The sequence below is a fragment of the Ambystoma mexicanum genome, chromosome 4p (genome assembly GCF_040938575.1).
Source record: "Ambystoma mexicanum isolate Mex_15411 chromosome 4p, UKY_AmexF1_1, whole genome shotgun sequence".
NCBI classification, from domain to species: domain Eukaryota; kingdom Metazoa; phylum Chordata; class Amphibia; order Caudata; family Ambystomatidae; genus Ambystoma; species Ambystoma mexicanum.
The window spans coordinates 1,110,671,361-1,110,696,917 of NC_090927.1; the positions used below are offsets into that span (position 1 = coordinate 1,110,671,361).

General features: G+C 50.6%; 1 protein-coding gene across 1 annotated transcript in view; it reads right to left on the reverse strand.

Annotated features, from left to right (window-relative positions):
* SOS1 (SOS Ras/Rac guanine nucleotide exchange factor 1) overlaps positions 1–25,557 on the reverse strand; it is a 2,649,334-nt gene that overhangs the window by 1,271,632 nt on the left and 1,352,145 nt on the right. Inside the window, exon 11 of the mRNA XM_069606702.1 lies at positions 15,356–15,437. Coding sequence (XP_069462803.1) covers positions 15,356–15,437 — 82 coding nt within the window. The remainder of the gene's footprint in view (positions 1–15,355; positions 15,438–25,557) is intronic.

The window sequence follows — 25,557 nt, forward strand, 5'->3', positions numbered from 1 at the left end:
ATCAGCTTGGAGAAGTGCTGGCCAAACCCAAAGCCCTTCAGGACAGAGTGTAGGTAATTCCATGACATGCTGTCAAAGGCGCGGTGGGCATCTAATGACAGTAGGGAAAGTGGAGCTGATATAGAGGGGGCCAGGGCTATCAGGTGAATTGCTCGTCTGATATTGTCATGTGCCGATCTACCCTGAATAAAACCTGTCTGGTCTTGGACTATTAACTTAGGTAATACTTCCCCCAGCCGACACGCTATGATTTTACTGAAGATCTTACCGTCAGTGTTAAGCAAAGCTATGGGCCGATAGGAGGCGCAGTCTGCCGGGTCTTTTCCAGGTTTTGCCGTCAACCATTTTAGCAAAGAGGTGCCCCTCCTCGATGGGCATGTTGATAACAGCCTCCTGTGTCTCTTTCTTAAAGCTAGAGTCCCTAAGCCCAGTGTGTCTTTTCAGGAGGGTTCCCTCCGCAATGACTTTCCCTGAGGTATCCGCAGAAACGAGAACATTTTTTACAGGGTGTTTTGAGACACTTGTTTTCCTTCTGTGGCCACCTTGAGAAGGTGTGAATGAGCAGGTTCTGGTACAGAATCAAGATGTTTTATGACATCCCACTGGGTGCTGCTATAGCTGGCAAGCAGGGTAGTATTGTTTGCTATTCTGGTAATGTAAACACCAGAAGTGGTGATATGCTTACCCAGCGTGTATAGCCTTTTGCACTCCTTGTTGGGAGGTGCCTCGCAGGTGGAGAGTGGAACACCAGGTCTCCTTCTGGTAGTAGTAACCACCAGAGAACCCAGCTTGACGTGTCCTCTGATGTAAAGAGATACGGATGGTGATGGCTTGAATGTTTTTTCTGCCCTTGGGTTGACCGCTCTAATAAGAGAGGGGGTAGACTGGGTTGGAGAGACCCTCGTTTTAATTGTTTCTAGGGGAAGAATAGACTGGCTAATGGGTGTTTTTCCCGTTGAGGATGTCCTCAACTAAGTCGGTCCCTACAGGACTTGTTTGCTCCGTTTGTATTCCAAAATACAGTACAAGGAGGTCCCTCTTGGTTTATCTGCAGTGGTCATGGAGGGCAACCAAGTCTGGAAAGCATAGTTTGCGGGAGAAGGAGATTATTGGAAGTTTAGAAGCAGGAAGGAAGGAACTAATCGTGAAGACCAGCCAGGAGGACTATAGACAGAAAGGAGAGTTAGAGGGTTAGGAGTCAAGAGATGGCTGGGCAGCTGAAATTCAAAGGATGGAGGGTGAAAGTCTAGCTTTTTAATTAGGAGTCAAACCCTGCCACCATGCCTAGTCATTTTGGGGAAAGGGAAGAAAAGAGGTGACAGAATGAGGAGCTGAAAGAGTGAGTGTCATGAGGGGTGATCCACAAATCAGTAACGGCCCTGACCATAAGTTGGTAGTTAGGAGTCAAAGGGGTCCATGAAAAAGTACATCTTATTACACAGAGCTTGGGTCATCCAGGTGACTATAGTGTAAGTACAAAGGGGAAGAGGTGGAAGGGGTTTAGATCATGGCGATAGCTGAAGGGATGCAAGGTAAATTTAAGCAGCAATCATGTTGAGTTAAAATCAATTTATCGTGATTGAAACTGCTATCGCTTTAGTGATGAGAGGTAAACTGAAAATCTTTACTAAAAAGGCAACCATTTTTTGCTAAGTTATAAAGTGTAGTGAAGAGGGGGAATAAAGATGGTTTTCTGAAAGAACATGCAGGATTAGATTTTTTTTTTTTTAAAATTAAAAATAGATTGTGCTGAATTCGTAACATCGGACCAAACAGATTTTATACTGGGACGCGAAGCATAGGATAACATCCGGCATACAAATAATGTTTCGGTTTGGGCACAGAAACAAACAAGCCATGGCTTTGCTCTCAATTGACGCGGAGAAAGCAATTGACCGCGTTGAATGTCCTATCTGTCTAAGGTCTTGGAATGGTTTGGGCTGGGTGTGTTTCACAGGTTATTAGCCAACTTCGTAGTGGCATCTAGAAGATTAAGGTGAATGGAATTCTTTCTATTCCAGTGTGCATGTACAGAGATACCCTCCAGGGGTGTCCAAAGACCCCATTATTGTTCGCCCTGTCCATGGAGCCCCTAGCCTGCATGGTATGCTTCTCTAGGAATATTAAGGGGTTGGATACAGCGGGCCACAAACCTAAGTTAGCGTTATACGCAGACAACCTCCTCTTTAACATGCAAGATTCCAGAACCACGTTACCACATGTTGTCTCGCTACTGGAATGATTCTGTGAGGTTTCGGGCTTTACAATTAACCTATCGAAATAAATGATAGGTAACATTTCAGAAGCACTGGGTGTGGTTCCATATTTGAAGGGAGCTTTTCCTTTTCATGGGATTCATGGACCTTGAATTATCTAGGGGTGTTCTTGACAGTAAGATATGCATAGCTCTATACAGCCAATATTACACAGCTTTTTATTAAGGCCAAGCAGGATTGAGCACAAAGACAGGTATGGGACGGGGGGGGGGGGTGGGTGAATCTCTTGGTTGGGGAGGAGAACGGCTATCAAAAAAATGATCCTATTGCCACGCTTGCTATAGTGTTCCATGCATTGCCAATTTGGGTTTCTGAGAACAGCCTTAAAAGATCTACAATCGCAGATATTTAGATTATGATGGTCCCGAAAGAGGATGAGAGCAGCTAGAAATACATTGAAGGTGGCCAAAGAGGCAGGGGATCTGGCAGTACCAGATATGGAACAAGTTACTTACCTGTAACTGTTGTTCTCCAGCATGGGTCTGGCATGGATTCACATGCTCATGAATATTCCCCGTCGTCAGGCTGGGAATCCTCGGTAAAGAAAAAACCAGTATCATTTTCGTTTCTGATCTGTCTTTCGCAGTAATAACCAATCACTGATCTCTGCGTCACACTGACCACAGCCAATGACTGCCCTCTACCTAAACCCCGCCTCTGGCAGCCATCTTCAGATTTGGAAGCACGTGAAGTGGCAGTATGACCAAGTGAAGAGCCGCAGAGGGGTAGGCGGGAGGGTTCGCATGTGAATCCATGCCAGACCCATGCTGGAGAACAACAGTTACAGGTAAGTAACTTGTTCCTTCTCCAGCATGGGGTCTGGCATGGATTCACATGCTCATGAATAAAGAATACATAGCAGTACACACATGCACAACCACGGGAGGTGGCAAAGGCTCAACATTAAGCATCACATCAAACTTAACATTAAGCATCTTACCTCCTCACCAGGCTCACCTCAGGCGAACAGGTTGCGCAGCACTGCTTGGCCGACCCTGGACTCCTCCCTGGAATCCCGGTCGACGCAGTAGAATTTCGTGAAGGTGTGCGTCGACCTCCACGTAGCAGCCCTGCATATGTCCAGCAGGGGCACACCAGATAGGAACGCCGTGGTAGCTGCGATCGCTCTGGTGGAATGGGCTCTCGGACGGCCAGGCAGCGGTCGGTTTGCCAACCGGTGACAGTACATGATACAGCCGGAGAGCCATCTGGAGATGGAAGCCTTCGAGAGAGCCTTCCCCTGATTGACAGGTCCAAAGTTCACAAAGAGTTGTGACGTCTTCCGAAAACACTTCGTGCGGTCCACGTAGAACTTTAGCGCTCTAGCCACATCCAGCGAGTGCAAAGTCCTCTCAGCCGGCGACGAAGGCGACGGGAAGAACACAGGCAACACCAAGGGTTCGTTGAGATGGAAGTCCGACGGTACCTTGGGCATGAAGGAGGGGTGCGTCCTGAGCACTACCCTCGTTGCGTGAAAAGTCAAGTACGGGGCCTTGCAGGAAAGGGCCTGGATCTCTCCCACTCGTCGTGCGGAGGTGATGGCCACAAGAAACGCTGTTTTCCACGACAGAAATTTCAACGGAGCTGAGTGCAGAGGCTCGAACGGAGGTCCCATGAGCTTGGTCAGCACCACGTTGAGCTCCCACGCCGGGGCCGGAGCCTTCACCGGTGGGAACGATCTGAACAGTCCCTTCATAAACTCTTTCACCAGACGATGAGACCACAAGGACGTCCGCCCCGTGGTTCTGGTGTATCGGGAGATCGCAGCAAGATGAATCTTGATGGACGCGTGTGCCAGTCCAGCTTTGGCCAGCGTCAGCAGGTACGGCAGTACTTGGGGGGCCGTAATCCGTAGAGGGTTAATCTTCTGTGCGTGGCACCAGACAGAGAACCTCTTCCATTTGTGTCCGTAGCATTTAAGAGTCGAGGACGCCCTGGCCTTTGCAAGAACCTCTCTGCAGTCGGCCGGTATGTCGTATCCTCCAAACTCTAGCGCTGCAGGAGCCAGGCCTGCAAGTTCAGCGATTTCGGGTCGTGGTGGAGGATGGCGCCTCCTTCTCTGGAGAGTAGATCCGCGTCCACCGGCAGCTTGATTGGCGGGGACGCTGACAAGTCCAGAAGGTCCGGGAACCATATCTGCCTCGGCCACGCAGGTGCGACGAGGATCATCCTGCACCGTGACCTCTTGAGCTGGTTGACGAGCCGGATTAGCAGTGGCAAGGGAGGGAACGCGTAGAGGAACAGGCCCTCCCAGGGGAACGAGAAAGCATCGCCCATGCTCCTCGCCTGGGAAAACCTGCTGGCGAACCTCCGGCACTTGGAGTTCGTCGGCGTCGCGAACAGGTCGATCTGGGGTGTGCCCCACCGTCGGAAGAGGCGATCCACTAGATCCTGCCGTAGCTCCCACTCGTGGCACGAGCGCAGCTCCCTGCTGAGTGAGTCGGCGATGGTGTTTTTTATCCCTGCTAGATGAAACGGCACCAGAAAAATCCTTTGGGCGATGGCCCAATGCCACAGGTCCTGCGCCTCCTTGGACAGTGCTGGGGACCTGGTTCCGCCCTGTTTCCTGATGTAAAACATGGTGGTGGTCTTGTCGGTGAAGATCCTCACCACCTTGCCCTTGAGGTACGGAAGGAAGGACCTGAGGGCCCAAAACACTGCACGGAGCTCCAGGACGTTGATATGTAGGGATTTCTCCGTCGGGAGCCAAAGGCCTCTTGCGTGCAGATTTTCGGTGTGCGCTCCCCACCCTTCCAGGGAGGCATCCGTGGTCACTGTCTCCTGGTGGGCTGGGGTCTGGAAGTCCAAGCCCGCCGTCAGATGCGCGCGGGTGCCCCACCACCGGATCGCTCGTCGGAAACTCTCGTAGAGTGTGATCCTTTCCTCGAAGCTGCCCGTCGTTTGGATCCAACGCGCGTCCAGGAACTCCTGCAACGGGCGCATCCGGAGCCTGCACATGGGAATGAGGTAGATGCAGGAAGACATCATTCCGAGGAGGGACTTGATTGCCCTCACCTTGGCCGCGTCGGCCACCAACATCCGCTGCACCTTGCCCAGGATGGTCCTGGTCCTCTCCTCCGACGGGGAGGCCAGAAGAGACACTGTGTTGAGCCTCGCTCCCAGAAACAGAGCGTCTTGCGCGGGTACCAGGTGGGATTTGGCGTAGTTCACGGAGAATCCCAGGTCCGTGAGAAGTTGGACGGTCCTTGCCGTGTGAACCACGGCGAGCTCCCTCGTCTTGGCTCGGATGAGCCAGTCGTCCAGGTAGGGGTAGACGTGGACCCCCTCGCGGCGCAGCTGCGCCGCCACCGGTGCGAGGCACTTGGTGAATACCCTGGGTGCCGACCGTAGTCCGAAGGGGAGGGCTTTGAACTGGTAATGACGCCCTTGGACCACAAACCTGAGGAATTTTCGGTGCCCCTTTAGGATGGGGATATGGAAGTAGGCATCCTCCAAATCCAACGACGACAGGAAGTCTCCTTCCTCCAGCTGACCCAGGACGTGCTGGAGGGTGACCATCCGGAACTTCTGCGCCTTGATGAACTTGTTCAGACGCCGCAGGTCCAGGATGGGGCGCCATCCCCCCGTCTTCTTCTTCACGAGGAAGTATCTCGAGTAGACTCCGGAGCCTCGAAGCCTCTTTGGGACGAGTTCGATGGCGCCCTTCCTGAGCATCACTTTTACCTCCAGGAGAAGTTGAGGGACGTGAAGTTCTTTCCTGGCCACGGGGGGGACGCGCGGGCACCTTCTCTGGAACTCGAGCGCGTGGCCCCGGGCCAAGGCGTCCAGCACCCAACGGTCGGTGGAGATGGACTCCCACACGCTGACGAAGCTCGCCAGCCGGCCTCCCACCGGGGTGCTTCGGTGGGGGCCCGACCCCACGGCCGGTTCAATCCTGCTTCGACGAGGCTTTGCCGCCTTGACCTCCTTGGCGACGACGGCGCGGTCCGCCAGACTTGCCTCGTCCTCTGTAGGCCTCCTGAGACGACAAGCGGGCCGCTTGACGGTAGGTGGAGAAACCGCCGCCGGAACCTTTGGAGGTGCCCTTGCCTCCACTGCTCCGAAAGGGCGTCCGTCGTCGTTGCAGAACTCCCAGGGCCCGGGCCGTCTCAGTGTCCGCTTTAATGGCCTGAAGGGAATCGTCCACTGTTTTCCCAAACAGGTTGTTCCCATCGAAGGGCATGTCCAGGACTCTGGTCTGAACGTCTTGACGGAAGTCCGTAGCCTTGAGCCATCCATGCCGCCTAAGGCAAACGCCGTTGCCCAACTGGCGGAACCCAGTGTCGGCGATGTCCGTCGCAACGGTAATGGCGTGGTCCGAAGCCACCTCACCTTCCTGCAGGATCTCCAGGGCCTCTGTCCTCTTGTCGTCCGGCAGGAAGTCCAGCAGGGGAGCCAGTTTGTACCAGAGCTCCCTGTCGTAGCGGGCCACGATAGCCAAGGCGTTGGCCGCTGTAATCGTCGTCGCTGCCGACGAGATGACTCTGCGTCCCATAGCGTCCAATTTCTTTCCCTCACCGTCCGGTGGGGAAGTCGATGTGGAGGCCGCACCCCCCCCCCCGCTTTCTTCCTGGCCGCCGCGGAGACGACGGAGTCCGGGGTAGGCTGCGCCCGGAGGCACAGGGGGGCCGTGTCCGGGACCCGGTACTTCTTCTCGTACCGGTCTCTTCTAGCTGGCGTCGTGGAAGGGTTCTTGAGGAGGGTGAGGCCCTCATCCCAAATGTCGTCCAATAGAGGCACTGAGAGGACCGTCTTCCTCTTGGCCTCGCGCCGCTGATAAAGGAAACCTTCCTTCTTCTTCTCCTCAGGGCAGAGTTGAAAAAGCTCGGATGCCCTGGTGATCATGGAGTGGAACGATCCAATCTCGTCGGGCGGAGAAGCCCTGGTGGGAGGCGACGACGGTACATCCTCGTCGTATACCTCGTCATCCGTACCCGTCGCTGCCGTGTCAGTCCCCGTATCATCCCCTCGGGTGGACGGGGAGGAGGGCTGGACGGGGCGCGACGGCTGAAAAGGAGGTGGAGGGTGGATCCTTCTTTTCTTAGTAGGGGGAACACCAGAAGGTCCCGGTCCTGGGTCCCCCGACGGGATGGTTCCTCCGTCGGCAACGGTAGTCTCGTCCTTATCTCTGAGCATAAGGACTGTATAGCCAACAAAATGGCCGCCGAGTTGTCTTGCGGTGCTGGCAGAGGGGAATCCGACGGGCGATCAGGGGCCCCGTCGGTACCCTCGACGATGTCGTCGTCACCTGCGTCAGGATCCATCCCGACGGGCCGGTCTTCTTCCACGCCGAGGCCGTGGCTTAAGACCTCGACCAGTTCCTCCTCCGAGGTTGAAGCCGAATCTACGACGACGCCCTGCCCCCCCTTTCTCTTCCCCTCGGGGGATTTCACAGGGTCCTATCGATGGGCACAAAAGAGGACTCCCTCCGAGGTGGCAGGGAGACTCTGAGCCCCCGAGGTCGCCACCACTGGTGTAGCCTGCACAGGCTGAGCCAGGGCCGCCGCGACAGTTTCGATAGAGGGCTTGGCCGGATGGATTAAGGCCTTCACCACCTTAGGTGCGCTCACCGCCTTATCCTTGAGGGGGGGGACACCGCCTCGCTCCCCCTCCGCCTTCGAGCTCGACCGGGGCCTCTCCAGGAGCTTCGCCGGGTGCTCGGCCTTCCTCTTACCCGACCCAGAGCGTTGGCTCGTGGTTGATGGTGCCGGGGAGGGTGCGCCCTGCCTGGCGCCCGTAGAGCCCGACCGTTCGGCGCTCCCGGTGCCAGCGGACTCGCGGTGCTTGGCCTTATGTTGGACCCCCGTCGCCGGGGCGTCCTCAAAGGTCTTAGAAGACCGCTCGGTTTTCTTCTTCTTCTTCTCGCCGGACGGGCTCTTCCCTTCTAGCCAGTTGGCGAGACGTTGATGGCGGTCCTTCATGGTCCGCTCCGACATGTTGCCGCAAAACGCACAGTCCTTCTCCACGTGCGTCTTGTCCTCATGTAGGCAGTAGAGACAAAAGGAGTGTTCGTCCTCCTTGAAGACGTTCTGAAGCTGGCATCCAGGGCAGACCCTGAACAGCTTTCCGGGCGTCGAGCTTCCCTTCTCCTGGGCCATGACTGGGCCTGAGAAACTTCTGGAGTCCTCCAAAAGCGTAGCTCGACGAATCTTCACCCTTGAGGGGCGCAGACGAATCCGACACGGGTCCCCGTTGATCGGATAGAGAGTCGGTGGAGCTTGAGGCTCTTTTGACCGAAAAAATGAAGTTTTTGAGAAAAAAAACGTGAAAAAATAGCACTAACGCTCGAGAGCAATAGCACGAGGATCCCAACACATGAACGTGCGGTAAAAATCTGAAGATGGCTGCCAGAGGCGGGGTTTAGGTAGAGGGCAGTCATTGGCTGTGGTCAGTATGACGCAGAGATCAGTGATTGGTTATTACTGCGAAAGACAGATCAGAAACGAAACTGATACTGGTTTTTTCTTTACCGAGGATTCCCAGCCTGACGACGGGGAATATTCATGAGCATGTGAATCCATGCCAGACCCCATGCTGGAGAATGAAAGCTATCTATTTGCAGCCCAACTGACTCCAGGTTTGGAGAGTCAGAAGGCGTCTCAAGCATAGGAAGTTAAGCACTTGGTGACTATTGAACAGAGCGTCATGGGAATCCCTTTACACAAAGCGTGCTGGGTGTCTCCAAAGATCCGCAAGAGAGGGGTACAGGGCCTCCTGACCTCTAGAGCCACGTTAGAATATTGGGACAAGCATGCACACAGATAGGCTGCAACGACATTCCCCTTGCCTATGACATGGGACAATAGGGATCCCCTTCCACCCCCCGGGAATGGATAAGGGTTGTTTTATTCATTGGAAAGAAGGGGGCTTAGACACATTGGGCCAGTTGTACAGGGACAATCATCCTCTCACATTTAGAGAGTGCAGGCGGGCCTATATGGTAGGGAAAAGAGATACGTTTGCGTATTTACAACTTCATCACTGGGCAACTAAACCACAATTGGCAGCCCAGGGGAAACGCAAGACTACTCTGTTCGAAGATATGTTTATAGGTGATCCCCCCCCCCCAACCCCACCCTGAGAGCCAAGCTAGCAGCTCTCTATAAGGTGTTAAATGGATCTAGGTTTAAATTCCTGCATACCTATATGTTCAGGTGGGAGGAAGATGTGGGGAGACCTATCGATAACCTCACAAGTACATCTGGATGAGAGCCAATCAAGACTTCGCAAGCTGTTCGCCTTAATGAAAATAGCTTTAAATTGGCGTTCTGTGGGTACCTTACCCCGGAACGGTTGCATAAAATCACCCCGACCCTTTCTGCCTCCTGGTGGAGGTGCAATGCACACTCTGGATCGTTTTTTCATATGTGGTGGGAATGTCCTCAAGTTCAAACATTTTGGCAGGTAGTGGTCTCTCAAATTAGAGAAATATGTGGTGTTGAATAGGAGATGGGCGCCTGGTTTTGCTCCTAGGTAATGAAGACACTAAGGGACAATTACAAATTGAACGCCAGAAGCTGCAGGCTGATTGCCTTTTTTTCTGGTAGCGGCACCTCTAGTAATTGCCCAACAATGGAAATCGCAAGTCACGCCGGGCATAAAGGAATGGTGGGCTAGAATGTGGTACGTGGCAGCTATGTCCAAAATTGGGGGAGCAATGAGGGGCGAAATGTCGCAATATCTGGCAGATCGGGCCCCACTAATCGCGTTTGTAAATAACTCTGATAACCCCAACATTCACCATATGCCTCAGTAAATGTCTTCCTTCTCACTACTGTAATGAGAGGAAATAGATGCTCTACTTATATACCTGCATGGGACCTAATCCGCAAACCACATCATGCTATGATGAGGAAAGTCAAGGTATTTATGATAACCTGGAACGATTTCAACACTAGAGCAATAGCCAGCAGCTCCAGATAGTTTATGTGGAAATACCTTTCAGATGGACTAAATTTGCCATGAATGGTCAGCTCACTCAAGGTGGCACCCCCACCTTCCATGGAAGAATCTATGGTAATGATCACTGTATTGAGGGGGACTTGGTGAAAAGGAGCCCCTCATTCGATTGGACTCTTGTTTCCACCATATGAGGTCTTGTTCCAAAGAGGAAGGCATAGAAATTCTGTCTGGGTCGCTTATTGGTCTGAAATATTTATGATGCTTTTCTTATTCTGTGAATTGCATTTTTTATGATTAATGTGGAACATTGTTACTTATGTTTTTTGTGGAAATTAATAAAGTGATTTGAAAAAAAAAAAAAAATTCTGTCCGAGTCCCTATTTACTGATCCCACGAACTGGTTAGGTGCATCTAAATTGCTCTTTTGAGTCTGGCTAGTAGCACTGTAGGACTCGAGAAGCTAGTAGACCTAGTATCTGCTGGTACCACCATACTAACATCGATTCTCGAATGAGTAAGTGACTGACCGCAGAGACAATATCTCAATCTCTCCTGGGTAGGGAATATTTTCTCTGATACAGTGTCCCACCTCATCCCCAGAAACACTAAGTTCTTCGATGGTACGAACTCTGACTTCTTGAGGTTGACTGAAAAACCCAGGTCGAATAGTATTTGAATTAGCCTGACAGGAGACCATCAAATTCTCGGGCAAACTGGCTCGCATTAGCTAGTCGTCTAGTTTAGGATATATGTGGTGTCCCACCATTCTGAGAATTACAGCAAAGGCGTTCATTATTTTTGTAGAAACTCGAAAGGCCGAATTCAGGCCAAATGGAAGCACTTTGTACTGAAAGTGTTGACCCATCACTGTAAAGCATTGCCAAATTGGGACATGCAGGTAGGTGTCCTTCAGGTCCAGGGAGCACATCCACCCTCCCACGCAGAGAGCTTTGGCTATGTGCTCTGATGGCACCATCTTGAAGTTTTCCATGTGAAAGGTTGAGGTATGATAGATCCAGGACTACTCAAAGGCCTGTCTGATTCTCTTTGTGAATCACAAAGATTCTTGAGTAGAAGCCCAAGACCCTCCTCTGCTTGGTGGACTTTTTCCACTACCTGATCTTCAGCCAGCTTTATTACCCCTCAGAGAAGAGCTGGGGAACCAATTTGCAGAAGGGGAGGCGATGAAAAGGGGGTGGGGGTTGGAAAGTGAGAGTCGAAGACCATGGAAGTAACTGGTTTGAGCACGGGTCCTGAAAGATGCAACGCCATCAAGGTTTGGCTAGTCTGCCCCAAGCCGGGTTATCATGGACACGGATGCTGGCCTCATTGATTTTTAGGGTCCGAGGCCTGTGAGGACAGGGACAAAAAAGATCCTTTGATTACTGTATGCTGCTGTTTCCTGCGATGCATACTGGGTGAATGGTCAGGTTGCCTGACACTCCTATCCTGAAATGCTTTAAAGCCACTGAATGATCATGCTTTTTGATCGGATCGTGGTTGAGCACTTGAAAATTGTTTTGGAGCATGTTTAGACAATTTGGCTAATTATTTTGCTCTCTCTGCGCTAGTCTTTTTCTTTAATAATTCCTCTCTAGAGGAGTGAAATAGGTCTGCTCCTTAAAATGGAATGTCTAATATTCTGTCCTGGGCGTTCACTGTAAATTTAGTGGCGTGCATCCATGCTGACCTTCTCATGTCTGTAGCCACACACATTGCTCTAATGGCTGTCACACACATTGCTCTAATGGCTGTATCAATGTGTGATACTGACACCTGAAGCATATTTGAGGAATTACTTTTGCTTCCGTTAAGCCCGTTTTAAAGGCCGCTTGGTGCACGATAGGAAGATCAGGTAGAAAATCCCTGATCTCCCTGATCTCCCTCCATCATTTTTGGTTAGCCGCAGTTAGTAATGTGTCAGCATTTGCTTGTCTGAGGTGTAAGCGCACAATTAGGTACACCTTTTTGCCATATGATTCCAGGAGTCTGCCCTCTTTGGATAAACGAGAAGATGAAAAGGCTGTTGATGCAGCCGACGCCTTCGATTATAAGAATGCACCAGCTACCACTGATGAATGCTGTTGGGGCTGAGAAGCCAACAGCACTGGTTCATCAACCAGTTGCCTGAACCTGACATCAAAGCGTTTATTTGTAGATGGAGCAGATTGAGGATTAAGCCACAACTTTTTAGCAACCGCCAACACATCTTTTTGTAATGGTATGCCTGCACCATTAGACTTTCTTAGAGATAGAATCTCCAACAAAACTCCTGCTTCCGGCTATTCCTGAAGTGGTACTGGTACTCACAGGAGTGCAGCCAGTCTTTCCATGCAGTCAAGAAAAGCTTTCCCAGAGTATGATGCATCCTCCTCCTCATTGTCGCCCGTGTCTGTGTGTAGACTTTCCCTTGCGAGTACCCGACACTGAAGCCACATTCGGAAGAGTGGGCTCAAGTGAATGGGTAAGAGCTGGTGGAGCCTGTATCAGACTAGAAGCCACCTGCGTTGGTGCAGCATTCGCCTGTATAGGAGGTGGAGGTGGTAGACACATTGAAGCAGTTAAGTGCAGCTCTGGTGGAGGTCTCGGTGGTTGAACCCGAGGTACCACGTCTTGTGTTACATTTTTCAGAATGCCTGTCATTGGCTGTGATATCATAAGCAGCATAAAATGGCCGAAAAAAACATTCTTTGCATGCTGCTTGAAGTGAAACTGGGAGAATGGGTCTCTGTTGCGCAGTAGCCACTGCAGACACTGGTATCTAAGTGGCTGGAGACCTTTCCGAGACATATCTGGCATGGTAGCCACTAGGTTCAGGCATATTTCCAGAGGATAAAGGATATGAAGTACACTAAAGCGATTGAGCTTGGTGCCATTCCCCTCTTGCTCCGGAATGTCCATAGCCTGAATGTCATCGGTGAGGAGCGTCTGTCTGGCTGCAATGCCCACTCTGAGGGGCAAGAACCCACTGAATACTGTGATTCATCCTCTGATATACGCACTGGGATGTCAACTTGTTGTGATACCATATCTGGGCAAGGTCTAATTGGGATACCCTGAGGCGCTTACTCGGTGTAGAGCCCATACCTATAGGCTCTTTGCTGCCCTATGGAGTTCTCCCAGTATTATCAACGACCTCAGAAGAAGCTCCGGAAGACTTATTGTCCTCCGGCTCTGGCAGTCTTTGTTGCGTATAGGCGCCCCTCAGGCGTAAGCCTGGTAATAGAGCTTGAAACCCCTCAAGACTGGTGTCCGGTAGAAGGACCTTTCTTTGGCCCCTTTGTGCCTGGCCTGGTAGAGTCTGAATCCCCCTTGGTACGTGCACCGGTAGCCCTAGGGGCAAGAGTCCCAACGCCGGTGTGAGTCTTGAGGACCCCTCTCAGCTGAAGAACTCCCTGGGAAGGAGTCTCTGCGATGCGGTGGTGAAGGAAAAATGCAAGTTACCTGTTTCTTTGACTTCTGTCGAGTGAAGGCCTTGAGGTTTTCTGGCGGGGACCCCCGAGAAGATCTCCCACCACCTCTACAGACTGTTCTCGAGTGACCTTGGCTTAAATCTGTCCAACGCCCTGCAAGAAACCCACCGGTGGTCAGCCCCCAGACACTCTAAGCAGAGAAAATGGGGGTCTGAAGCCATAAGGATCTGTTGCAGGATGCGTGCCTGGAAACAGCCCTACATATAATGGGTATATCATCCACTTTAACACCCAGGAAATAAACAAATACTCCCAAAAAATAAAAATAGAGAGTAAAACACTACCAACGACAAATAGGAAATGGACACATTGAACCTTTAGCCCCTGGTTTCAGCCACAAAGCTCCATGGATACGTTTGGACCAGTAGCGTACATAGTTCCAGAGAAAGGAATTACTATTATTAATGCCGATAAACAGAATTAAAACCTCTAGCTTTTAATGTGCCTGAATAACTAGGTACAAAGAAATGATTTTTACGAAACATTTAATTTTCCAGATAACTCAAAAAAATGTATTTTACCCAACTTTAAAAAATAGGGAGGTAAATACTCCCACATCAAAATTGTATCTGGAGCACTGCCTGGAAAACCCACCCCGAGCCATCACATGCCAGGGAGCAGGCGCTGGAGGCTGCAGATGGAGGAAAGCATGGTGGAAAAAGTTTGCCATTCAAGCGCCAACGCAAGGCAGGTCCGATCCCCTCTGAGCAGAAAGGAGGACCAAGGGAAAGAGCCGGTGGGCGGGATTAGCATGGTGTGGTTACAAACATGGTGGCTCCCCAGCACACTCCAAATTTAAAGGGAAAGTTGCATTTTTTCTGAGGCAAAAATGTTACCAGTCCAGTCCCTGTGCCGCCCATAGAGTATGGAGGAAAGGGGACAGGACGCAGGAGTAAAATACCTTATCAATGCGTTCTTGATCTCATTCAGCTGACCCACTACAAAGTGCTCTTTACTAGATTGCACCCTAATCAAGTACCATTAAAGTATCATGCTCAGATTAAAAAACAATCTGTCAAAACAAGGGCATTGCCTTTGTGACATTGTTTAAGAGAACAGAGACCATTTTCCAATTGTTCCCATTGGTATAGTGCTCTGATTAAATAAATGGCTAATTCCTCTTCTTCAATCATTAGAGCCATTGGGTTACCCAGACACAAAGTTCCTTGCCCTAGAAAATCTCCTGGGTTTGCACAAATTGGTTGCATATGTCAGGATAGGCCCTAAAAAAAGTTCAACTTTGGCTCAGTTATTTTTATCCTAACTAAATTCTAACGGAGTGTAATTTTCCACCGAGAGAGACACAAGTTGGATAGGGCAGATGGACAGAAGAGTGTGAAGATTATGTACCAGCATTTTACGAGAATGGAATCATAGTTTCTATGTGCATAGTTTCTACTGTTGTACAAGACCATGTTACCTAGATACCATATGGCCAAATAATGGAGGTTATTTTTCCTATATCCGATTCTCTTTTGTCCTGAACACTACATTAATTTTGACCAAAGACAATCTCTGAAATGAAACCCTAACAAAAACTGTAATGACATATCAGATTAGAATTCAATAATGTTGCATTTAAATAAATAAATACTTAATACATTGCTTTGAAGGTGGATGCATGTGTACTTAGCAAATACTTTGCAAATGTGTATTGGAATGCATTAATGTATAAGACACTATATAATAACAAGACAAACGTACCTTTCTATAAGAAGACTCAGCAGTTCTTGCGGTTTACAGAATGATCGATACGTGGTGAGAAACGTTCGGACAAAATTTGGATCTAGGAGAGAAAACAAGTTCTTTAATTTTATAGATTGCATGATTGCTTTAAAAATGTATGTTTGTAAAACAGCTTGTATCTAGGGACAACCTGTTTAAACCCCTGGCAAGTTAAAATATCCAATTATTCAGCAACTATTACAAACCTAGAATTTAAACAGCTCTAAACTCCAAGCCCTGTAGGATACACCTGCAGCCACAAATTAAACATTCCTGTGGAATTTGACAGGATACAGTTCACAAATGTGCATTTTAACAACAGCGTTCTCTTTTCAAGCCCAAGTTAAACATATACAGTACATTGATGAACATGAGAGGGAGCTAGTAGTCGAATCACAGTGCCAAGTCACATAGGACTGCAGCTTTCCGATCTGAATACAACAGTTGCATTTCAAAACTGTATTCAAAAGTATTGACTGACAAAAACACCTCTATAAAATGGCCATTCAAAACTTAACTTAGACAGCCTTCTCAGGGGTGTGGCTATAAGGCCATGTGAGGAGATGCGTTTCCTGGAGGAGCTCCATCGATTCTGAAATGATCCGCAGATTAAACGCGCACGCAGATGCCTATAACAGCTGAAAACGCAGGAAAATGCACATGAAGGTCCTCGGCGTCACCGAACGGAGTCTAAAGCCCATCGGATGGACCAGTGCATGGATGCAGACACAGTGACAATTGCGGCGGCCTGAAAGACGTGGTGATCCAAAATGGCAGAGTAGAACAAAGGACCCGGCGAGGACATTCGGCCAGGCGACCTGAAACAGGAAGATATTGAGTGCGAACAGTGCTGGAGGGGGCCTGCACGCCGTGGCGCGCGCGCACCGACCCAGTCACTGTAAACACACACAACAAGAATACTGAGGGCAAGAGCGAGCGGGGCACCGGGGGGTGCGAACGAACACTTGCACATATGGTCAGACCCCGCAGCCAGAACACGGCTGCAAACGGCAAGTGGGAGACGGCGTGCACATGAGAGGGGCTGATCGGCAATCAGCCTGACTACACAGCAGCCGCCGTCAGCTGCTATGTGTCTCTGGAAGAGACACATTGTTGCCAGCGGGCGCTCTTGTAATAACAACAAGAGCGAGGCCGGCAACACGTGAAACAGGTCCTGCAGATCAGACAAGAGGACCAGGATAGGCGGATTACGAAGGCCAGGACGCCCGCACCCCAAGGCAGACACGGAGCTGGGAAGTGCACACAACAAAGGAGGGGGGCCTCCAAAATAAAGGAAGACAACAGGGGCATACCTTGGAAAGTTAAAATGGATAAATAGACACCAGCATCAGCATTGACATGGCACCATGGTTGGGCACTGGGTTGACCTAAACAAAACAACCAGGCAGCCCGTGTCCAGGGGTGAGCAGAGGACTACCGGAGCATATCTAATTGGACAGCACAGCAGTGCTGTACTGTAGAGCGCCCAGTCTGGGCTACGCAAATAGGAAAAGTGCACTGCGGGGCGCCTGGCAGGAAAGGTGTGGGTGCAACACCAGGAGCGGCTGGATTGTGGATTGGCCGGCCCTCCCCCAATGGCCCGATCCTGGCCCCATGCAATGTGTCCCCCCCCCCATCTCTGCGCTCTTTCTCTTGCAACGACCGCCGGAGCGGCTGCTGCTTCTTTCTCCCTCCTACCATTTGATGCCTCGCAGTGCACTGGGTGCAAATCCATGCTGCAGGCATGCATCCCCTGGTCCTCGGCGAGTGGCACACGTCCTGTGGAGAAAAACGAAATGAAGGTACACAATTGTAGTAATGGACCTGATGCACAGCAACCTTTGGCTTTGTGCTACTTTTGGAGCCTGTTAACGCTCCGCTTGGTCACCTTTTGGGTGTGCGCTATTTCGTTTTCTTGCTTACTTGCCATTTCAAGATGGCTGTGTGCGCCTGCTATGCACCGGAGTGCTAGGGTTGGTGTGTGCATGGGGCCCAGGATTGGCCTTGGCCCTCTACATCTTGGCCAATGAGGAGGCCGGCAGGCTTGGCCGGCCCTCCCACAAAGGCCCGATCCTAAGGCCCCGTCTACCCCTGTCCACCATGGTACGCCGGATCGCCGACCCCCGTGAGTGTCTGTGTGCCCCCCATGAGTGTGTGCCCCCATGCCCCCTGTGAGTCTGTGTGCCCCAATGCCCCCCGTGAGTGTCTCTGTGCCCCCATGCCCCTTCGTGATTGTCTGTGTGCCCCCCATGAGTGTGTGCCCCCATGAGTGTGTGTGTGCCCCCATGCCCCTTCGTGAGTGTCTGTGTGCCCTCGTGAGTGTCTGTGTGCCCTCGTGAGTGTCTGTGTGCCCCCATGAGTGAGTGTGCCCCCCATGAGTGAGTGTGCCCCCCATGAGTGTGTGCGCCTCCCATGAGTGTGTGCCCCCCCATGAGTGTGTGCCCCCATGCCCCCCATGAGTGTCTGTGTGCCCCCATGAGTGTCTGTGTGCCCCCATGCCCCCCCATGAGTGTCTGTGTGCCCCCATGCCCCCGCATGTGTCTGTGTGCCCCCATGCCCCTTCATGAGTGTCTGTGTGCCCCCCATGAGTGTGTGTGCCCCCATGCCCCCCTGTGATTGTCTGTATGCCCCCACCCTGCCTTGCTCCCCCCTCTTTTGGCTCTGTGTACCCCCTGGCCCCTCCTTACCTGCCTTCTACCCCTTCCCCTCTCCATAATTCCCTCCTCTTCTACTATCTTCCTACTCCCCTTCCTACTTATTTCTCCCTCCTCTCAGCCTTCCCCCTCCTAGCACTTACTCCTATCATCTGTTCCCTTGACTTTTGATAGCAGCTTGTCTGTCTCCCCTCCTCCCCCCCCTTGTTCTTCTCCCTCCTCCCCCCACCCCTGCTTTTTTTGCTCAGTAGCGTGCCTTTTTCATCTCCTTCTCCCCACTCATATCCCCCGGCCCTCCCACCCCTCCTCTTGTATACCTCCTGCACTACATCAATTGTCGTCAGACATAGTAATGTTACTGCTTTGGTCTCCTTTTCCATTACCTCTTGCCTTACTTGTTCTATGCACTTGCACTATCAGAAATGTCGACAGGCCTATTACGATAGTTATTTTTCACATTCTGTATTGTTTCAAGGACTTTTACTGAATGTAACTGTATTTTCCTATGTTCCCTCCCTCCTTGAAGCGCTTTAAAACACATTGTGTATAGGCGCTATATAAATAAACAATCAATCAATCAATCAGACTTCACTGAGGTGCACAACAGCTAAGTCACGGGCCAAAGGAGATTCCCCAATGCCTTTGAAGACCCGGTAAATTTCACTGGTTGTGAGACAGTGAGACAATTTTTCCGACAGCAATGACTGGCATACTGGGCGCCGACAAGTGTGACACAGGTAGACGCGGTCTGCCAAAGCATAAGAGGGCACCCACAAAATGGCCCAAAAGGGAGGAAAGGGAAAAGGGAAGCAGCCCACCATGGATATATTCACCACTGTGCAGCAGCCCACAACCTCGCCAGCAGAGCCTGGAACTACGGTGCAAGAGACTGGGAATGTGCCAAGGGATGACCAACGCATACTCGAAGCAATCACAGAATTGAAATCCTCGTTTGGTGTGGCAATTGCTAAGCTTAAAGACGCGCTGGAAAAGAAGATAGACACGGTTGAGAGAGATGTTAATCTATTGCAGATGTGAGGGCGCTGGCGGACCGCACCAGTAGCTTGGAGAGTGCTGTGAAATCAAATGAGGAATTAAGCACCACGAATGCAAAAGAGGTCCATGTATTAAAACAGCAGGTGGCCAATTTGGAAAACCGGGCGGAAGAAGCGGAAGGGCGTGCAAGACGCAGCAACATACGTGTGGTGGGCCTACCGGAAGGGGAGGAAGGTGCGGACCCACAGACTATATCGAGAATATGCTACTCCAGGAAATAGGAGCTGGCAAATTCTCACAAGGATTTGCGGTTGAGAGGGCTCATTGTGCCCAGACGAGGAGGCCTCAACCAGGAGCACCGCCCAGAGCTATAATTGCAAAAATCTTCAACTATAGAGACCGATAAAAGATCCTGGAATTCTTCCGGAAGGGGGGTACAATAACCCGAGCGTCAGCAAAGATCACAGCCTACCCGGATTTTACTATGCTGGTGCAGAGGCAATGATACAGCTATGTGGCAGTCAAGAGGAGATTACGTACTGCTGGGATGAAGTATATGCTCCTCTACCCGGTGAAGCTAAAAGTTCTGCACAAGGGTGAAGCCCATTTTTTTGAGACCCCAGAGGAGGCGACAAGTTGGCTGGACAGGCACGGATGCCCAGAGTCAGAGGGAGACCAGGATCGAGACGGAGAGGCTAAGTGATCCGACGACAAGGGGGCTGAAGGGGAGGGAGTGACATTGCATAGGGGCAAAAGGGCAGGGATTGTTAGAGGTAGAAGGTGGTAGGGTGGAGACCACCTGCCATATACGCTTGCTAAGAGAACATTGAGGACTGGAATATAGTGCAATTTACCTGGGCATGTGATGCGCGGCGTGGCGACTTACAGATATATCGGAGCCACAGGAGACATGCGCTTTACCCCCATTAGTAGAAATAGCAGGTGTGCCGATGGGACTCAGTGGGGAGATGCTGCCCTAAGTACAGGCAGTGCCAAGAAAAGGGCTAGATGTGGGGAGCCTGAGATCCAGGGATGGAGCTGGGCAACAATTGGGAGGGGAGGGCGGTGGGCGATGTTGAGTGTTGGGGAATGGAAAGGGGGGGATGGAAACAGGGGTAAGGGACGTTGGGAGATGTTGGGGTAGGGTGGGAAGCAGGCTTACATACACAAGCGATGGCCTCCGAGCAGCCCTCGAAGATAGACAAATGGAGGGACGGGACAGGAAGAGGCTATGGGGGACCTTAAGGTAATCACCTGGAACGTCAGGGGGCTCAATAGCTATTTAAAAAGAAATAAGGTCATGATGTACCTACGTAGACAAAAGATAGACATAGCCCTGTTACAGGAGACCCACCTCACGAAAGACAAACTAGAGGTGGTTCGGAAGAAATGGAGGGGGACCATGGTGGGAGCTACATACTCTGCTTATGCAAGGGGGGGTGCTCACCTGGGTGGCACCGCATGTGCCATTCTAGGTGCTGAGTTCCACAGCAGATGCAGTTGGGAAGATGGTGGCAATAGAGGGGTTGGTGGAAAACAGAGATATGTATTACGTATGCTCCGAACCAGACACTGGCATTTTTCAAGACACTAGACAGTAAAATGAGTATGTCCCTGGGGGGGCTATGATCTGGGGAGGAGATTTCAATTGCACGTTGAACCCGAAAATTGATAGATCAGACACAAAAATAGACCGCCCCACTCCAGAGCCGAGGCACTGAAAGATATGACATTTAGAGAGGATCTGAGAGAAGAAATCATAAGTTATTTTGGAACTAACACTGGGAGTGTTGAGTCGGCTGGCACGCTCTGGGAAGCCTTTAAGCTAGTAGTAAGAGGGATATCCATAGCCAAATCCAAAGGACTGCAAGGAGCGATCCTAAAAGACCTGCAGGAAACTGAGGGAGAGCTAGAAGAGGTCCTAAGCAGAGAGGGGGGCACTAAGGAAAACGCGGAAACCGTACTTAAACTGCAACAGAAATGAATGGGGTACTGGGAGAGACTATGCAACCTTAACTATAAAAAATATGTAGAAAGACAGCATGCGGGAGGGGACAGACCGGGGAGAATACTAGCATGGCTGTATAAAAAAATGACACCCCCAGGGCCACAATTCGAGAGATAGTGGGGGAAGATGGGCACACAGAAGACACCCAAAAGGGTGTAAACTGGGAGTTCCTCAGATATTACCAACAACTTTATGGAGGATGAAGAACGGGGTGACCAGAGGAAAATACAAGTGGTACTGGAAGACATAAATATGCCAAAAATTAGTGCAGAGCAGCGAGATTCATTGGAGGCCTCTGTAACATTAGAGGAACTGGAAACGGTGGTACGGCAGCTTCCCACTAGTAAGACCCCCGAGGCTGACGGACTCCCTAGCGAATTTTACAAGCGTATAACGAGGAGATTCTCCCCCACCCTCATGGAAATGTTGAACGAATCATATGACATAGGAAGATTGCCAGAATCCCTAAGTGAGGCGATTATTGTCCCTCTCCCCAAATCCAACAAGCCGAGTAGATATTGTGGCTCATATAGGCCGTTGTCGATGCTTAACCAAGACAGTAAAATACTCACGCCGGTACTGGCAAACAGAATGAAAGATATAATTGATAAACTCATACACCCAGATCAGACCGGATATGTCCCTCACAGGAACATATCTGAAAACCTTAGGCGGCTGCATCGAGTGATAGAACACACCAAAGGGGATCCAAGAGAGAGAGCGATTGTATCACTAGATGCAATAAAAGCAATCGACTCGGTTAAATGGCCTTGGCTGATGGCCGCTCTGGGCAACTACGGGATGGGTCCGGGTTACCTTAGGTGGGTCAAATTATTATATAGTGCACCAGTGGCCAGAGTTAAGACGGGAGCGATAATATCGGAGAAGTGGCAACTCAGTAGGGGCACTAGGCAAGGGTGTCCGAGGTCCCCTATGTTATATATTTTAGCGCTAGAACCGCTGGTGATATATTTGAGGCAGCAATATGATATAATAGGAATCAACATCAAGGGGGAGCCACACCTCATCTCGCTGTATGCAGATGACATGCTGCTCTATATACGATACCCCGAAGAGAACCTCCAGTATATCCTGGAGGTGATGCAACATTTTGCGATGCTATCTGGTATAGCGGTGAACCCAAAAAAGTAATGTATATTTCCGTTGGGAAGGTATGTGGGGATCCCGCGAGATCAGCTACCAATCCTACAAATACCGTGGGAGACAAACACGTTCAGATACCTAGGGATAGACATTTACCACACGGTGGAGGCAGAATACCACCACAATACGGAGAGGGCGGTAAGGGGCATAGAAAACTGCATGAGGTTCTGGGAGAAACTCCCCCTGGCGATGATGGGGAAGGGGGAGATGCTGAAAATGGTGGTCCTGCCGAGACTGTTGCACTGTTTTGGGAATATACCATATCTGATATCAAGGCGATTTTTTGTCAAACTACATAGCATTTGTAGGGACTTCCTCTGGCACGGGACGAGGAACAGAATAGCCCTCTGGAAACTACAAAACATGCATGAAAGAGGGGGTATCAAATTGCCATACTTTGAGATACATTATTTAGCGAGCCAGCTACAATACGTGGCTAGATGGTTATCAGGATATCCAACCGCGGAATCTAGATTATTGAGACAGGAATGTGCCCCGTTCTTCCTGAATGAGGTGATATGGCTGCCGAAAAAGGAGATGAGAACGCCCAGAGATGTTGACACTGGGATGGAAGGTATGGCATAGGGCTTGCCAGGTCATGGAAAACCCAACCCCGTGCTCCCTGCAAGCGCCACTAGTTGCACTAACGGGGGCAGATGGACAGTTAATGAAGATGATCAGGAAGCACTGGGAGCTGGTGGGGATAGCAACGATAGGGGATGTAATAGAGGAAGGGGAGATCAAGGGGTTTGGAATCCTGGTGGAAGAAGCAGGGTTGCATAATGGATAATGGAGGAAACACATTAGTCAGTCCCTTTAGAAATTGTATCATGAAAGGGATTTTAAAATATGACGTTTCCTCAGACGAGCGCTTGAAGATGGAAAACACCACTAAATAACCTTTAATGGTTCCAATCTGGAGCCCCAGATTGGCCAAATGCAGCAGAAAAGTTAACACCTTCAGTGTTTTCTCAGAGAAAAGCATCCACATTCTCATTCCAGCACTAGCTGCAGAATTTGTTCCAACGGCAGCGGTACAAAGACTTTGTTGCTGGCCTTATGGCCGAAAGCAAAATCTCCATTACGTCATCTGGGAGGTCCCAATCCTTGTACCTCACCCTTAAAAACCATGCATGAAGAATGAGTGTCTTGACCTCTGGATGGAGAAGGTCCTCTCTTTGTGGAAGACATATTGGAGGGCAGATGCACATGTCCAGAAGGTCCGGGTATCACGTCCTCCTGGCACAACCTGGGGCAATTAGGATCTTGGATTTCCTGAACTTTCTCAACCTCCTGATCACGTGAGGAATGATTGGGACAAGAGGAAATGCATACAGCAGTGGAAACTCCCAGTCCACCACAAACGCATCTTCTATAACTCCTCTTGTGGGAAATTCCCTGGAGCAGAACAGTTTGCCCTTCTGGTTGACACTGGTCGCAAACAGACCCCCTTGAGGGGTTACCGAAATGGTGAAGATCTCTTGAAGGACTTCCTGAGCTAGTTCCCACTCGTGCATGACTGTGCTCTGCCTGCTTAGAGCATCCGCCGCCCTGTTTTTCTCTGGCTAGTTGAACTGCTGATAGAGATTCTTTCTTGCATTGACCAGAAACAGAGCTGCATTGCCTCTCTGCACAGTGGTAGTGACTCTACACCAACTCTTGTTGAGGTAGTACATGGCCACTGTATTGTCCGTCATTATCAGGACATTCTTTCCCCCTACAGAGGGCAGAAAAGCATCCAGCACTGAAAGATTGATGAGTAGTTTGGACTCTGATGGAGATCAAGGACCGCTGATTGTCAGATCGTTGGCATGGGATCCCCACCCTGTAAGTGAGGCATCCGTCACTACAGATATCTCTGGCTATGGTTGCCAAAAAAGGTTCTCCCTTCAGAATGCATCACGATCCCCCAGCCCTCTGAGATATCAGGCTGGAGCCAGGCCATGGTCACCTACTTGGCCCCCCTAAGGGCCTCTCCATCCTCCCAGAGACCCACTTGGACTCAGACGTGGCGCCAATCTCACACACAGCCCTAAAATCTACTTAGCATTGGACTTGCAGTGTATTATGGGCAAGATGGATGCCCCCATATGATTCTGTTCCTTGAAATGAGTGGGCAGTCTAGCCTTTTGGGTGTGGTTCAGCCCAGGGATACCTGGGATACCTCAAGACTATTTAAACCACGCCCGGACCGAGAAACACGCTTTGCATTTCTCTGCACCTGCAGCGTGACACTCATCGTGCTCGGATCTCTCTCCAGGAGGCCTTCTTTCTTCCGCGCCTGGCGCTCCTGCAAGAACACCATTAATAATACCCGTACCTTGAAGAGCATCCAGCTTCTATCCATCGCTCCTCCAGTCTTGCGGGCTGCTACGGCGGTGTAATATCCATCTTGGCACGCCACACTCTACAAAAGGATAAAAGAACAGAAGAGAAGACATTAGTAAGCATTCTGCATATCTTAGCTTGCTCGAAATCTGTAAGACGATTTAAACGCTTACCTGAACTCCCGCCGATCGGGGTAACCTCAGCACCGGAGCATCCCGTCGACCCGCAAAAGGGGAAAAGACATACCAGGTTAGCGTGGAAGGCTTTTGGAGGCGCCGCACATCGCGCTTACTCACCGAATCTCATCGCCTCAGCTGGCATCCACGCTGGGTTATTGCGGCAGCTAAAAGGACACAACAACGAACATTGGTTAATGCAAATAAGAGTGATTAGCATCGCGCTCCGTGCGCTCACTCACTGTTGGTTCTACTCACCTCAGCAGTGCGTCGCCATCCTCAACCCCCTCCATCACCTAAGGAAGGAAAGACACATTATAAAAGAGACAAGAGCTAACAGAACTGTCCATAAGACTCATTCTACTTACCGGTCGGGCTGAAGTCACAGCAAGCCCAGTCCATCGGGCCATTGCCAGTGAAGCAACTAGGCAGCATCGAGCCCGCATCAGTCAACACACCCCTGCACCGAAGGCAGGACGGAGAGCGCGCTACACAAGAAAACAAGGTGAGGAGAGGACCTGGGGGAAGGTTTGGACCCAAGGAGAGGGGGTCAAGAAAGCAGACCCAATAGAGAGTTAAACTCTGGCAATCCTGTGTTTCAGGCCCAGTTTTCGGTTGAGCAGATTCCAGGGAAATTAGGAAACCTGGAGAATACCGTACTGTGTTTCTCTCTGTTACAACTACTGGCACAAAAGCACCTTTCTCTAGCAGGCTCAAAGTACGGATCTGGAAACTTTAACGAATGGCTTACCGGTGGAGGATTCGGACGTCTCTGAATGAAGGAGAGGCAGTAACCCTGGGCTACGGTTTCTAATGCCCAAGCATCTGAAGTAATACCCAGTCAGTCTTTCAGAT